The sequence below is a fragment of the Trachinotus anak genome, unplaced genomic scaffold (assembly GCF_046630095.1).
Source record: "Trachinotus anak isolate AG129_WGS33_773 ecotype Australia unplaced genomic scaffold, CSIRO_AGI_Tana_v1 ptg000012l, whole genome shotgun sequence".
Classification (NCBI taxonomy): Eukaryota; Metazoa; Chordata; class Actinopteri; order Carangiformes; family Carangidae; genus Trachinotus; species Trachinotus anak.
In genome coordinates this window covers 24,369,966-24,384,526 of record NW_027273863.1, presented here as the reverse complement: position 1 = coordinate 24,384,526, position 14,561 = coordinate 24,369,966, and the positions used below count along the sequence as shown (strand labels likewise).

Sequence of the window (14,561 nt, the reverse complement as noted above, 5' to 3'; positions counted from 1 at the left end):
GATATATCTGCTCCACCATGACACCGCCAATACCAGCATTCATTAGACTTAGAGAAAAGAGTGAGAGTGAGAAAGCAAGATGGAGAGAGAAACGGGGCGAGAAAAAAAAAAAAGGTCTTATCTTACCTTCAAGCACTGTAAGCTTGGCGCTAGTGTTGATCTCGCCAGCACTGTTGGTGGCTGTGCACTCGTAAATGGCTTCATCTCTGTGTGTGCGCAGCGGCTGGATCCTCAGTACGGAGCCCGAACCGTCATCAAACTCAATCACCTGGGAGAACCAGAGCAAAGCAAAAGGGCAGCAATGTTATTTTTAGCTGCCTTTTTTTTTTCCTTTTCCAATGATATCACTTTATTGCAACATATGTAATTCTAAGTAAGATCCAGTTCCTCTCTCAGATTACAGTTGTCTTGATTTTTGTGTTTCTGATCTGAAAGAACAAAAACTTGAACATTTGCCAGATTTGCAGCTTTGCCAGTTTCTCGAAAGCCTTTTTTCATGTCCTGCTGCAGAATATGAGCCTCGCACTGAAAATGACTAATTAAATATTATTTTGAAAATGTCCAAGAGAATTAATCACGATGATTAGAGTAAATGATAATATGAAGTGAAATCCAGAAACACTGATGCACAGCAGGAGCACAATAAGGTTCATATCAAAGAATACCCCCCCCCCCCCCCCCCCCCCCAGCTACTGTGGCTACAGAGGAAACACTGGTCAGAAAGAGTACGAGTTCCCACCTAATGCTCTTCCTTCTGTTCATATGGGTTCAAGAGAAGGAAGTGAAATACATCAAGTAAATACATCAAGGTGATGTATGGCCAGAGATGGTGGAGCTGAGGAACAGGAGGGGAAGGATGCGGGTGTGAAAAGACTGGGGGAGATGAAGTGGGCTGTATAAATCAAGATGGAGGGAGATTAAAGAGAAGAGAAGCCTGTCTGGTCTTGCTCGGTGAGGGGAAGAGTTGGTGTGATGTTCAATGACAGGGCACTTGATTGTGTGTGCTGTGAGAGAGTATACTTTGTGGGAACGCTGTGGAGATGATGGTGCGGACGAGTGCTTAATGAGAGGCAGTCTGAAGCCCACGGCTGTAATGTTTTATCACGTGGGCTGTGTTTGCGCCTGCCTCTATTTATGTATGAACATGTGGGTGTGTATGGGAGAGTCCAGAGATCTGAGAGTCACGCGTGACTGCTCACCTCAAAGCGCTGGGAGCTGACTTTCTTGCCTTTCTTCATCCAGGTGATTCTGGGTTTGGGCTCCCCGGTGGCCTGGCACACAAATGATGCAACTCCGCCCGAGATACCTGTCTGGTCCTCTGGGGATTTGACGAAACTTGGCAAGCCTGAGGAGGTTGGAGTGAAGGGGGTCAGAGGGAGATGGAGAGTGATAAAAAGAGGGAGGGAAAGAAGTCAGTGAGGGGGAAAAAGGGATAGCAGAAAGGGGAGGAAGAGAGATGAAGGTGATGTTAGTGCCTGTACCAGTCACGTCCACACGTACAACTTAGGTTATCTACGAGTATCACTTTCTCCACACAAAGGCCACAATGAGAGAACACACACAGGTGTTGTTGTTTCGCACACCTTCAGCTCAGTCACGAGAGAAACACGTCGTCTCCGTGTGTGTCTGCCTGTCACTGTATCAAGCTCAATTTCTTACCTTTGCCTTGACGCACCACTGGAAACAAGTCTGTCACCAACAGACAGTGAATTTGCAAAACATCAAATGAATAGAAACAGGAAATTATCAGATGAACTATGAACTGTTCTTCCCCCAAAAAGTCTACAAGTTGAAAAATCAATGAACAGCAAGATGCTTGTAAATGAGAAACTTTGGGAGTTAATCAGGTTATTTAGCATTCAAACTGCAACTTCTGGCTTATGGGGCATTAACTGGTTGGCATGCCCTTAAATCCAAACAAGGCTTCTTCTGTGTTTTGATTCAGAAATCTCTTGTGTCTTTCTAGATAATGTGTGTTTATAACAACACAGTGGACCACCTTGGAAAACACTTCTAACCGTGGTTCCGTGTTTGCCTTCAGGGTGTTTTTAGCGAACGCCACACCCAGCGTCATTGTTCACGGGACAATGGGGTGCGTGTTTCAGTGACAGCCTGTCTGCTACAGTGAGCACACCTTTGCTCCATGCTACGACTGCCAAGCTTTACGCTTCATTTACAGTCTCAGATGTGAATAATACATCGTCTGGCTTCGACAATGTAACTCACTGTCCTTATTACCAGCTCTGTCAGCTTGTGTTTCATCTCCAGAGTCATTAAAGAGGGAGGTGGGGAACACCTAAACCGCAGTGGTGACGAACAGACCGCCCCGTGGAGACGCACACAACCGGGTGAATCATTATGCTGTGTACATGGAGGAGATGCCAACCTTCCCTCACTGAGCACACACTGGGGAGAATTCAGCGATGGCTGCCACCATTCTTGTTTTTTATGTGGTCTAATATAACATCGCCGGGAGGAGGTGGGGTTTGGGGGGGGTGTTCAAGATCTAGTTAGAATAACATTGTACCAGGTTCTGATATGGATGAGACCTTTAGTGGGCACATTCTCCAGCTCTGCCTGTTATATCCTCACCCTGTGCCCTCACTTGGTTATGAGGAGAGAGAGGGGGCTGCTGTCCTTGCTCTAGGACATCTCTGCTCAGGAGCTTTCTTCAGGCAGTAAAGCAGCGTACCATAAAAGGGGTTCTGCAAGGATGCAGGCAGTGAGGTGTGTGTGCATACATAACACTTTGATGTGAGGTGCTTCTGCACATTCAAATGCAACTGGTTGGACAGACAGAGGTACTAACAGAGATACGTGGCGCCTCCTGAAAGAAGCTCACTGAACAAGCACAACAATTCCTTAAGATCTGTTTCCACATTTGTACACTGACATAAATACACAGTCTAGCAAATAAATGGGTTTTTTTTGGCAGTTGTCTTAATTCTTAACCAAATTAATTGTAAACTCAAGTATCTGGCAGGGCCGGGTGTTTAAGATGACGGGAGTGAGCTGACAGATCCATCTCATCGCAGCTTTTAAAAGGAAAATGCAAGCATCCGTCTGCTTCAACTGTTTTATGAGCAGGTCACTGTCAAATACTTGGCAAATTAGCAGAAACAGATTAACGTGAATATGGTCCTTTAAAAATACTATCAAATCCACAGCAGTTTACATAACAGTGATAAGTTGTAAGTGTAGATAAGTGTACTGTAGAGCAGTGTAGTGTGTGAGTGGGCAGCTGTGTGTACTTGGCAATGCACAGTAATCCAACACATCCATCCAGCCATCTGTGACCTGTGGCCCCTTCATAGTACCTAATCCCACCTGACATATGAATGATATTTTCCTCCTGGTTCTCCGAGGGACAAGATTTAAACAGCAAAAGCACAGCGGTAAATCCTTTTCTACAGCAACAGAATGTGACTGCGGCACACATGCAGGCAGCAGCTAATGATTCCGACCTGATAAGCTCTTAAGAGTGTGTGCCTGAGCGTGCATCAGTGCGAGCATGGGTGGTGAGCTGGAATCCTCAAGACCTGATTATCACCGGTCTGACTTCCAAGAGTTGCTGCTAACATCTGTCCATAGTAGTTGCATTTAAGTTGATGAGAGGGGCTTTTCACCGTGTTGCTCAGAGGCAGGATCAGGCAGCATTAAACAGTTCTCGGAAGATGTTTCAAATTAAAGGATGGGAGCGCATGTGCTGCCACAAACATTTAAGTGAGGAACCAGTGGATGTTAGAAATCAAGGATTTTTAGGGATAAGCGGAGGAAAATGGTGAACCGGCCCTCGCTCAGCTTTTCTCGTATTAATCCTCTTAAACAAGCTTCCCCTGAATTTCGATAGTTGACCTATGACTCTGAGGCGAAACTATGGCAGATTCTGAGCTGTCCATTGTTAATCCAGAACTCGTCAAACGTTCAATCACAAAATCGCAAAAAAGGTCTGTGGTGACCCCAAACCCCTGACTTATAGACAGGGTTAATAGTGGTCCTAACACACTCCAATGAAAGGGCAGAGGCATTTATTTTTGGGCTGAGGCTCTGCAGAGTTCCTCCACCACTGTGCCACCACTGGCGGATGAGGATATTGAACTGTTGGGTTTGTCAGTTCTTTTCTTAGAGAGACAAAATCCAGACTCGACCCTTTTTTCTCTGCCCGTGTCCCATTTTCCTGGCTGTCAGGCAGTTGTCACATGAAAACAATGGCAGGGACGAGGTGGAAAACACATAAGCCTACCTATGCAAATCCTTCTCTCTCTCAGTGACTGCGAGCTTTGAGCTGCACTTTCTAAGCTTTGATACATCACATTCAAAACTCATATCTTGACACACAAAGCTTTAACGCATGCTCTCTCCTCGCTGCCAATGTGCAGAAAGTGCTGCCATAACTGTCAGAACCGTAACTGGTTTGCAAGGTGCCAGGATTTCAGGGTTGAGGTTATCGACTCATGAATACTTTATATTCGCTTATTCACTTATTCACACTAACCAGATCAAGGCATTGCTCTAATCACAGTGACGATTAGGTAAACACCTAAACTGGGTTATCATAGTCAAAATGAAAACAGGTAAACATGTTTGGATTAATAGTCAATCAATCAAACCACTGGTTTAAATTCCCAAATTAAAACACCAGAGAGATCAGGAAGTGATCCACATGCAAAACACTGTTGTTGCACACACACCACAGCATGGGTGGTGGTGGAGAAGGAGAAAACAACAACAATTTTTGTTACTGAAGCAAAAAGGCTTTCATGTTTCAACTAATGAATGAAATAAATGAATTAATCAAAGCAAAACACAATAAACACAAGTGAAAACCCTGCATTCTTCTTCTCTTAATCTGTGGGACTAATAAGGTGTTTCTTGTCTGCCACACAGCCTGACAGAACCTGATTATCAAACCAGTCACAGGGTTATTAGGGAAATGCATGCAAACCCTTTTGGTCCTAATGTTTAAAAACAAAGTGCTGGTGTTAATCTAGCTGTAGTTATTAGCAGTAACTCATAGTATCTATGCTGCAGTGTGTACATGAAGCCCTCGTACTCTCACTTAAAAGCACAAACATGCATATGTGTGACCTGTTGACGTGAAATTTAAATTTGACCCAGAGGGCGGGCCACTGACAAATCTGCACGGAGTCTGGTTCAGACAGCGAGGGGGGGGCCTACAGGCTGCTGATTGCTCTGTGTGTGTGGGGGGATTAAACAGCTTCTCCCAGTTAACCTAATGCCTTCAGCAGTATCTGTGAGGCCTGAGGTCATTAGAGAGATGAAAGACACGGGGGTTCCCAAACTCCAGTGTTGCCACAGGTTCTATTCTTCACTACACTGATCTCCAGGGACAGGTGATCAGGAACAACGCACTAATGGATGTGGGTCATATTTTAGGACAAGAACAGAGGTGAGCTTTTAATAGACTAATAGAGTGGTTTACTAATATCTATATACGTTTTTTTTTCCCATCTGACACAACATTTTTCCTAATCAGCTATACAGTTTTTCTTTTTCCCTTGTTGAGGGCCTCAGAGCAAGGCTTGTAATAAATGCAGAGACAGCAGGGAGAGTCATGCAAATGGCTCTTATGTGGCTAACAATTAGTGTATTCCCAAGCCTGCCAGAATGCCCAATGAGAGGTACTCTGTAGTGTAGAGTATCAGCGATCGATACACACGCGGCAGAGAGAAAACCATTAATTCTTATTAATAATGGATTAGCAAGTTATCATTTTCATGAGGCAACACTTAGTGGGAATTTGTCTGATGGCATCAGCACTGGTTGTTTTAATGGAACACTTCCATTAAGGCCTTTTCAGGCCATTAGCAGGCAACTTGTTTGCAATTAATTCGATATAAAGCTGCCTCCCCTGTAAGTTATTTACCCCGGTAAAGTCAACTGCACTTCAGGCTGTTTAAACCAATAAACATCATGTTTGCTATGTGCACTTCTGTTTTACAGCCGAACACCAAGGAGGATTGTGTCATTTGTTTTCCAAATGACACATGTACATTGCACATGTTACAATTTATGTGGAGGACTGAATAATATGAAATGAGGTCTATCATAATCATCTCCCCCTGGTCGATGTGTTTCAGGTCAAGACGATTTATTTTTATCATCCAGTTTTTAAATTTCAATTTCTCGAATCTGTCAAATTGAGATCACATTCTAAAGATCGACAAAGAGCAAAGCAGTTGTCATTGCACTATTCACAATGCAGTTGTCCATCAGCTCCTCTGCTTGTTATTTCTGCGTCTATTACACCATATTGTTTCTCTCACTGTGAACCAGAAAACGTGTGCACCGTAAGAAGAGTGAAACACAGAAGGATTTTTGTTTAAATATCTTCAGCTTAAATTTTGTGACTGAGAAAGGTTCAATGTTTAATGTTGTTGCCTCACACCGAGAACATCCTGGTTTCAGATCCAACCAGGACCTGCAAGGGTGGGGCTTGCATATTTCTCTCCATGTTCTCTCCAGGTTTTTGCTGAATGGTCTGGTTTCCTTGCACTATCGTCTCCCACTCATTAACAGTCCGTTCACAGTGCTTCCACTCCTGATGACACAGAAGCCAAAGAAAAGTATTTGAAAATGATAGTGTCATGGCCAAAGATTGATGGAGCTTTATAACCTTTATCAGGACTTTGGTGAAATCACAAGAGCAACGTGATTCATCATCACTGAGATACTGTACTTAAGACAAAATCAAACCTATAGAAGAGAAAAGGAGAAAGAAAAACATCAAACTTTCAATACCCTGTAGACCGCGAAGACAGGCTTTCTATCAGGCCTTCCAGCCCTCTCTGAATTATTCAAGACAGTGGAGAAGAACAAGAACTCTAAGTGCAATTACCCTTCACTCCTCTCTTCCCAGTGTGAGCAACATTAATGTAATGGCTTTCATCTTCTCAAGCCGATTATGAAAGAGGGAGGAATCTCTCAAGTCTGCACTGTCTCTCTCTACTTGTCTGTCAGTCAGTGTATCACATTAGGATTTTTTTTTAAAAAAGGAAGAAAAAAGGGACTACACTGTGTCCTGGAGTGGGCATTTAAAACAACTGTTTAACAAACACGCGAGGGTAAACGCTTCATTGTGCACATTTTGATGGTTAAGAAGTGGGTGTTCCTAGTATCACACAATTGGGAGTCTGAGGTTTTATATTACCTGTGGTATTTAAACTGGCGCCCAACCTAGATCTAGTCAAAGATGACTCACTACCTGTGGCTTCTTTCAACTCGCCTCAGTCCTTAAGGGAAAGTTTGAGCAGACATCAGATAAAGGCAGACACTCCACAACGTTTTCTTTGCTACACATTTTCAGGGAAAACTACTCGTTTTTCTATAGTGTAGGAAAGAAATATAAACAAAGTCGTGCTGTTTTAAAATCATGGTTATAAAATGAGGGCATACGTGGTGATTTTTTTTTTTTCAGTTTCCTCTAACATCCATAATTGCTTGCTGGTTGGAAGACTCACCATATCATTAACTGAAAACAACTTATGTCTAGTCTGAAACACAAGCTGAACAAGATCTGTGGCCCTAACCTTTAAGACAAGCCGGCTGATGTGTGGCCTGAACTGCTGCATAACATCTGCATAACCCCGGGGGGGGGGGGGGTCTATATCACCTCCTATATTCATTTAGTTTGCTTCATGATGAAAAGCTCTCATTTCCCACTGTCATGAAACTAAGTGTTTTTCCATACTGAAACTGTGAAGGATGACTGACTGCTGCATTTGAAGGCCTGTGTGGGCGAGTCGACCTGGAAACAGTCACATGCAAAACACAACACAAAAAGAGGAGAGTACGTTTTGAATGCAGCTTGAATATGTATTAAAGCATATAATGTGACACTTTTGTAATAGAAATCCAAACCACTCTGTGAAGTTGCTGTATGAAAGACGATTTAGGCAACTGATGGGGGGCTTTGTTGATGGTGTTCGGTAAAGTCCAGTGATCACCTTGGCTCGGACTCTGACACACATTGATAGAACACTGTGGGGAAAATGTTAAGTGTGCTAAGTGATCCCGGGAGGGGGTGGGTTAGGGGCTCAGCTGCTAAGATGGCTCCCAGCTTCTTCAGAGATCCCATTTTGGGGTTAACTCATCATCCATCACCACGCACCCCCTTGTGACCCCACTAACCTCATTAATTTGCCTCCCCTAGATTAGCCTCCCTCAGAGACCTCAAAGAACCCCCACCATTGTTCTCATCTTCTCACCCACACGGCCCAGAGGTCTTAAGTAATTCAACTCTCCGTTAGCCAAAACTGAGGGGGAAATTAAATTACGTTACTGTAGGGACACGAAACAAAGACCTTTTAGGTTTACCAGCGCCAACAGGCTCTTTGTTGCTTCCCTCATGATTTAGCATCTTTAAAAAGTAAAGGTGACCATTTACCCATGAAATAGATCCCACTCGAGATCCAACTATGCTTTATTCTGCTCCATGTCCACAGGCTGTTTGGGTTGAGTTTAATGCCTTTAAATGCACCTTCGAGGATACTCCAGAAGTAAACAATACAGGGGTGTGTGGTGATGTGCCTACAAGCCACTAAATTGTGTCCTATTTAATAGCAGTTATCTTGAATTTCTCCAATCTTCTCCAACTTAGTCTGATCAATGACCCGGATGTGACAAAATAGCTCTATGGGCTTTCCTTTAACACTTGTTGTACTTCCCACATAATATCTCTCAACACAAATTAAATCCACGTCAATTCTTCCAAATCTGTGTTAATACTGGATTATTCCATTTCATATAACCTAAGATTAAGGGAGGCTAAGTAATAAGTTTTAACAGACAGTGAGGAATTTCAGTGTCTTTTGTCAATAAAGCCATCACTGTGAACACAGAATTAAATGTCTTTCTCTGCCCTTTTCTGGAAGGACACTTGCGGTTCTTGTCGCCCTGTGGCATTGCTGAATCCAGGACACAGCAGAGGGTTTGGGTGACTGCCCCTGGCCCTGCTTCTGAGCTTCCTAATTAAACTATTAATCTCACATCATTAACCTCCGTTGACCCTTTCGTCCCTCCATTCTGACATTGCTGCACTGGCTTATGAAAACAGCTTCCCATCGAATCTCTCAAGCCTCTAAATTGCATTCCTGCGACACTTTGTCTTGCAGATGTTTTTCTCCCATGTATTGCTTTCTCCCACTGCTTTCACAGTCTGCATTGGCTATTGTTTAGCTTTTCTCGCCAGCTTGGCCTCTCTCACTCGGTGCGCCTGTCTGTATGATGTGTGTGGACCGCAGCTGTGTGTTAAGTGCATTACTCTCCAAGTGGCTCTCCAAGGTGGATATGGTTACTTTTAATTAAAAAGGAATCAATTTATACTCCTGTCAGTTTTTGAACTGGGTGACCATATGGACACTTAAAAGTACAATCCAATTTCCAGCCACCCAGCCCCCTCTCTGGTCACCCCTTTCCAGACCACTTTGACACTTCCATCACATCAGTCGGGTGTAGTAGCTTTAGAAATTGCCAAATCAATCTACTGACCATGTCTTATAGGTTTGTGTAATACATGGCAGTTTATGTGGGTTTATGAGGTTCTCAGCTATGTGTATTTTCTCATGGTAGCCCTATAGGATACCTCTTCCTGGTCTAACGATTGATTAGATATTAAACAAATCATAATGGCTAGAACTAACAAACTGCAATGAATCTCTTGGTAAATAAAAGGTTGTTGCATCAGACAGTGCTTTGATACAAAAAGTCACTTGAAACTAAAGGAGGCCTCAGGGGTCTTGCTGCACCTCGCATGAAAAGCCACCCAAGATTATAACATGAGAAGCACCAGCGGAGACACATACATCAAAAGCTTATTAAAGCCAATGAAATAACTCACAATGACAGCACTACAAAAAGATAACCATTACATTTAAGTGCTGGGTATGTGTGACTTTGAGGCTGACCTTGCGCGCCAGCGGCCTATTGTGTACAGCAGGGCTGTATGGAGAGCTGGTTGATTAGGCTGAGCTCCCTGGGGATCGATGGGACGTCTGCGATCAGCACTCGGAGTAATCACGCTGTATTGTGTGCCTACTCAATGACCATATAAGATGAATGATGTCACAGAGCTATAACACTGATAGTGCTGGTGGTGTACTCACTGTATTTGTGGTGCTAAATCATGATGAATCGTGCCATCTTGACTGTTACACCAAACAAACAGTACGACGACAACCTTTGAAATGCAGCCATCCTAAATCAGCAAACAATGCCCTGTAAATGGAATAACCTGTAGTTGTGATGTAAGGACACGGCCTGACTGTGCTCACACATCCAGCATCTTTGCCTGCTTAACTTTTTCAACAGGGAGACAAGGACACCAGACTGAACCCATGTAATCAGAAACTTGCCAGGCACCCGGCCCATAATATCTGTCTGGTGTCTGCCCTGTAATACAGGAAATCCAAACCAGAACTATGAAGTTCACATAACTAAGTTGCATACAAATTACAGGCATCGAATGCACACAACCCTGCCATTAGTGGTAGTTGTTATTTTTGCCCCCCAACTGTCTTATTTTAATTCTACGTCTGTTTGCTTTACAGACATGGACTGCTTTTGGTAATAGCAGGTCTAGGACTTTTCCCATGTGTGTTTTCATTAAGCCAGAGCCAAAGGTTAACCTTGGACTAAAGCCAGGCTTTTCTCTAACTTAGTATTTGTTTTATCTTCCTTTTAAGACGAAATACATTTTTTAAGATGAAATATTTTCTTTAGCTCCTTATTCATGTGTCAGTGTTTGGGTGTTATCCTTGTGCCAGCTTGTCACAATAGAGTATCTTTGTCTGTTTATTAAACGCTTGGTTCTGTGTTTTTATGCGTAAATGATGTGATTACTGAAATTAGAGACCGGGGCAATCTTAGAGACAGAGAGGCAGAGAGCAAAAAGACTAAATTTATACAAATAAAGATCTTTAATCCTGGCAAATGGAGTGTATATGCAACATGTCCTGAATGCATTAAATACTGTGCATACGGCCATGACAAAATATGTTTTTATACCATTTTAACTATCTTATCTTTAGCAATCCTGCATATTTGCCTTTGCATATAGGTATCTGCACAATATCGATTAAAAAGGCACTGCTTAATAATGAAGGTCCCATTCAAACTCTGCACTGGGCTTCTGACATACTCAGCACATTTAAATAATATCTTGGCACCTTCAATACCCCTGACATTACCTTCTTCTGTTGATGATCTTTAAAAAATAAATGCAGTTGGAGTAGTTTTTTTTTTTTTTTTCATTCCCTTGGTGACAATTAAAATGCAAGCAAAAAGTACACAACCAAACCGACAATAAACATGTGCACAACCAATAAATAAATTACTGACAAGGCAGACCTCATTTGCTTCGTTGAGAAAAGTACTATGCCAATTATTCAGACTGAAAACTGTCTTAGTTATTTAATTAATTTCTTTGAGATGATTAATCATCAGAAAAACATACTTCATTTGATTTATTCTTCAGTGATTGTTAGTATTCAGAGTTTGTTATTTTAAATCAGTGGAGAGACTAAAAAATAATCTGCAGTAGTTTTGGGAGCATGAGAAAAGCCTCATCGATGGATCTGAGTCAAATACAATTCACAGTGTTTAAAGTCTAGAGATCAATTCAGTGCAATGGGACACAACTTTTAGGCCTAGTTGACCAATACGGCTCCAATCAAGGTCTGATTGGCTGCGATCAGATTACAAGCAATCGCCAGACCACAAGAAAAAAGACCGGAGTGCAAAACTTTTCCATGAGGTCAAATTCACAGTTGCACTGTGCAAAACTCTAGACAGACTGCAAGAGACAAAGATGATAACACGGGGCTGAGTGAGACAAAGCAAAGGGTACGGAAAAACAAATCCTATCTGACCCATGTATGAAAGGACAGGGCAGTTGGCGTGGTCGGGTGGGGGAATGGGAGGGGTTGGAGTATAATTGAATTACAGTGACCCTATGACAGCACTAGAGGTGAGGTCATGTGGTGAATTAATTCTGTCCCTGACCCCGTCTTTGGCAGGGCAGTACCTCTCCTCTGCCCTGAGACCTGAAGGCGGAGCGATGGTGACACATCTCTCTGAGCGCCTTCTTCCAGCCAAAAGCGTCATTCAGATTGACAGTCACAGCACAGAGGCCGACGGAGCTTCACTTCATGCATTGTACCATTACAATGCGGGGACTCGCATTAGATGAGGCGCTATTTCTGTTTGCTGGAATCCACCAAAGACACCTAATGTAAATAGAATATATATTCTATTTTAAATGAACCTCTACACTGAGCAGGATGAAAGCTTGTTGTATGTGAGTATTGACTTCATGTGAAACAAATTGGTGGAGTAAATTTTCACTTTCAATAATAACATCAGTCCCCTCACGAAGGAACAAGAACAAAGTGTCCAAAATAAAGTCAATACATATAAACTTTTAACCCCTCGTTGTAAATGAGGGGCTAAATTATTTTCAAAATACAGAGCCTTCAGAAAGTATACAGACCCTTTCACTTTTTTCATATTTTGTTATGTTGTAGCCTCATGCTAAAATCATCTAAATACATTTTTCCCAAGATGACAACATTTTTTTTTGTTTTTCCTTTTTAATACATTTGCAAAAATGTCTAAAATGATTGAAAAATGAGGGAAAAATGAGTTTAAACGATTTTAGCACAAGGCTGCGAAATAAGAAAAAATGTTGGGTACTCTGTGAATGCACTGTACTCATGTGGCTTAATGTGAGGAAAGCAAGGCAGGAATTCACAGGTGGATGAGGTTACTTACTGTCTGCCACACAGGAGAACACCATGCAGCTGAGTAGAAGCAGGAACAGCAACGCCGCTCTGGGCAGGAGGGGCACTGCCAGGTGAATATTAGGCACCATGTTCCAAGTTGGCACCGCTCCCTCCTCAATCCCCTGCTAGATGCGTCCCACTCTGACAGGATCAAAGACTAACACCTGGGAGAGCAAACACATGCAGAACAGGAGTACAGAAACATTAGTATTCAAACTCGCGATGCATTAGCATACATTTGAATGAGCATAATAACACAGTAAAGCAAGAATATCAAAAGAAAGTCACAGAGCAGAACCAAAGGAAACTGAAATTTTGTATACTTGTAAGAAAACAACAGCACACAACACTGGGGATCTTTGGTCGTGATCAACAATGCACGCACTAACCACAACAAAATCCTGCTCGGGGCAGAGGAAAATACAAGTGAAGCGAACGTAACACGCAAACTACATCAGCAGAGGAGTCAGGAAACAAATGCAGTACAGTGCCACGGAGAGAAATCATGGGAAGAAATAACAAGAACAAAGGAGAGGTCAGGACACAGGATTAAAATCCTCAGTCATCCTCTCACAATGAGGATCAGTTTAAAACCCAGAGGACCTCCTAAACAGCACTCCCAAAGGACCACCACCCACTCACTGTCCTCCATTAAGAAATTGAAACTCCGTCTTCCAGATGGGTTCAAATCAACAAAGTGCCATGATCTCAGAGAATGACAACATGTGTGCATACATAATCATTTAACGTACAACACAGCCTGGGGGGGGGGGGCATGATCGGTCAACAAAGGAGCAGTGGTTGTACCACAAATTAACCATAACTGAAGCGAGCTATAAAACTGAGAGGTCTCCTCCATCACTTTACACAGTAGGTGGAGACACAGAAACAAAGGCTTGTCCCTCAAAACAAACTGCACATGCACTGATGATTCTTTTGTCTTTTTAGGAATTAGATTTAGTGTAGGAAATGACTAAGCCAGCTGATAAGATTTAGATATATGACCTTAAGTTTGCCATAGCCTGCAGTTTCAATGTCTAATGCCATTACAAACAAAGTAACTGTGTATCCCAATAAATTGAGCTAACTAAATTTCTTATCCCTACTCTTGCCCGTGGCTGTCTGTGATGAGTAATCATAACGCTGTAAAGCAGACCACAATATGGTAAGGATAGATATCTCTCTTTTGATGGAATTAAAGCAGTTTCTCCAGAGGACTTCAGGAAAAAAAAAGAACTAAAATGAGAAAAGTTTGAAAAGTTTTAAAGTGAGCCTACGTTTGTCTTCCCTGACAACGATTCTGTACAAAGCTTTTTACAGGAGCCCTACTGGATCGGATCTGAGAACTTCCTCGTGTGCTCAGTCTCACTGCCCAGTTTATGGTGGTGACCAAACAATGCTGATTGCTGATATGTGTGAAAAGAGAAAGGGAGGCTCTCGCTATGTGGAATATCTCGGGGCTCGCTGGGTGGCCGGTCAGCTTTAGTCTATTCAGTTCAGCTAAATAAGTTAGAGTGTCAGGAACACAATGCCTCCAGTATCTTGTGGAGAAAAAAAACCTTTCCAGTGTTAAGCCTGTGGAGGTGTTGCGCAGCCCATTACTCATGTGGCTTTTTCAGTGCATGTGGAAACAGCAGGAAAAGAACCACACGCACACCAGGCACCTCTTCGACCATCTTTGTGATACCCAACAAAACATTCTGTTAGGCACAGTTGTGCTTTGCAAAGCTAAATTCTTTTTCTTCATGTGAGCTTTGTTTT

The 14,561-nt window shown here is 42.6% G+C and overlaps 1 protein-coding gene across 5 annotated transcripts in view; it reads right to left on the bottom strand.

Annotated features, from left to right (window-relative positions):
- The window catches only part of LOC139628878 (receptor-type tyrosine-protein phosphatase F), a 162,208-nt gene that overhangs the window by 94,177 nt on the left and 53,470 nt on the right, over positions 1 to 14,561 (bottom strand). For all 5 annotated transcript variants that reach the window (XM_071491014.1, XM_071491013.1, XM_071491016.1 and 2 more), the window contains exons 2-4: positions 12,790 to 12,964; positions 1,200 to 1,345; positions 127 to 268 (exon numbers count right to left, since the gene is read on the bottom strand). In XM_071491014.1, the coding sequence (XP_071347115.1) occupies positions 127 to 268; positions 1,200 to 1,345; positions 12,790 to 12,889 (388 nt within the window). In that variant the 5' untranslated portion in view covers positions 12,890 to 12,964. The remainder of the gene's footprint in view (positions 1 to 126; positions 269 to 1,199; positions 1,346 to 12,789; positions 12,965 to 14,561) is intronic.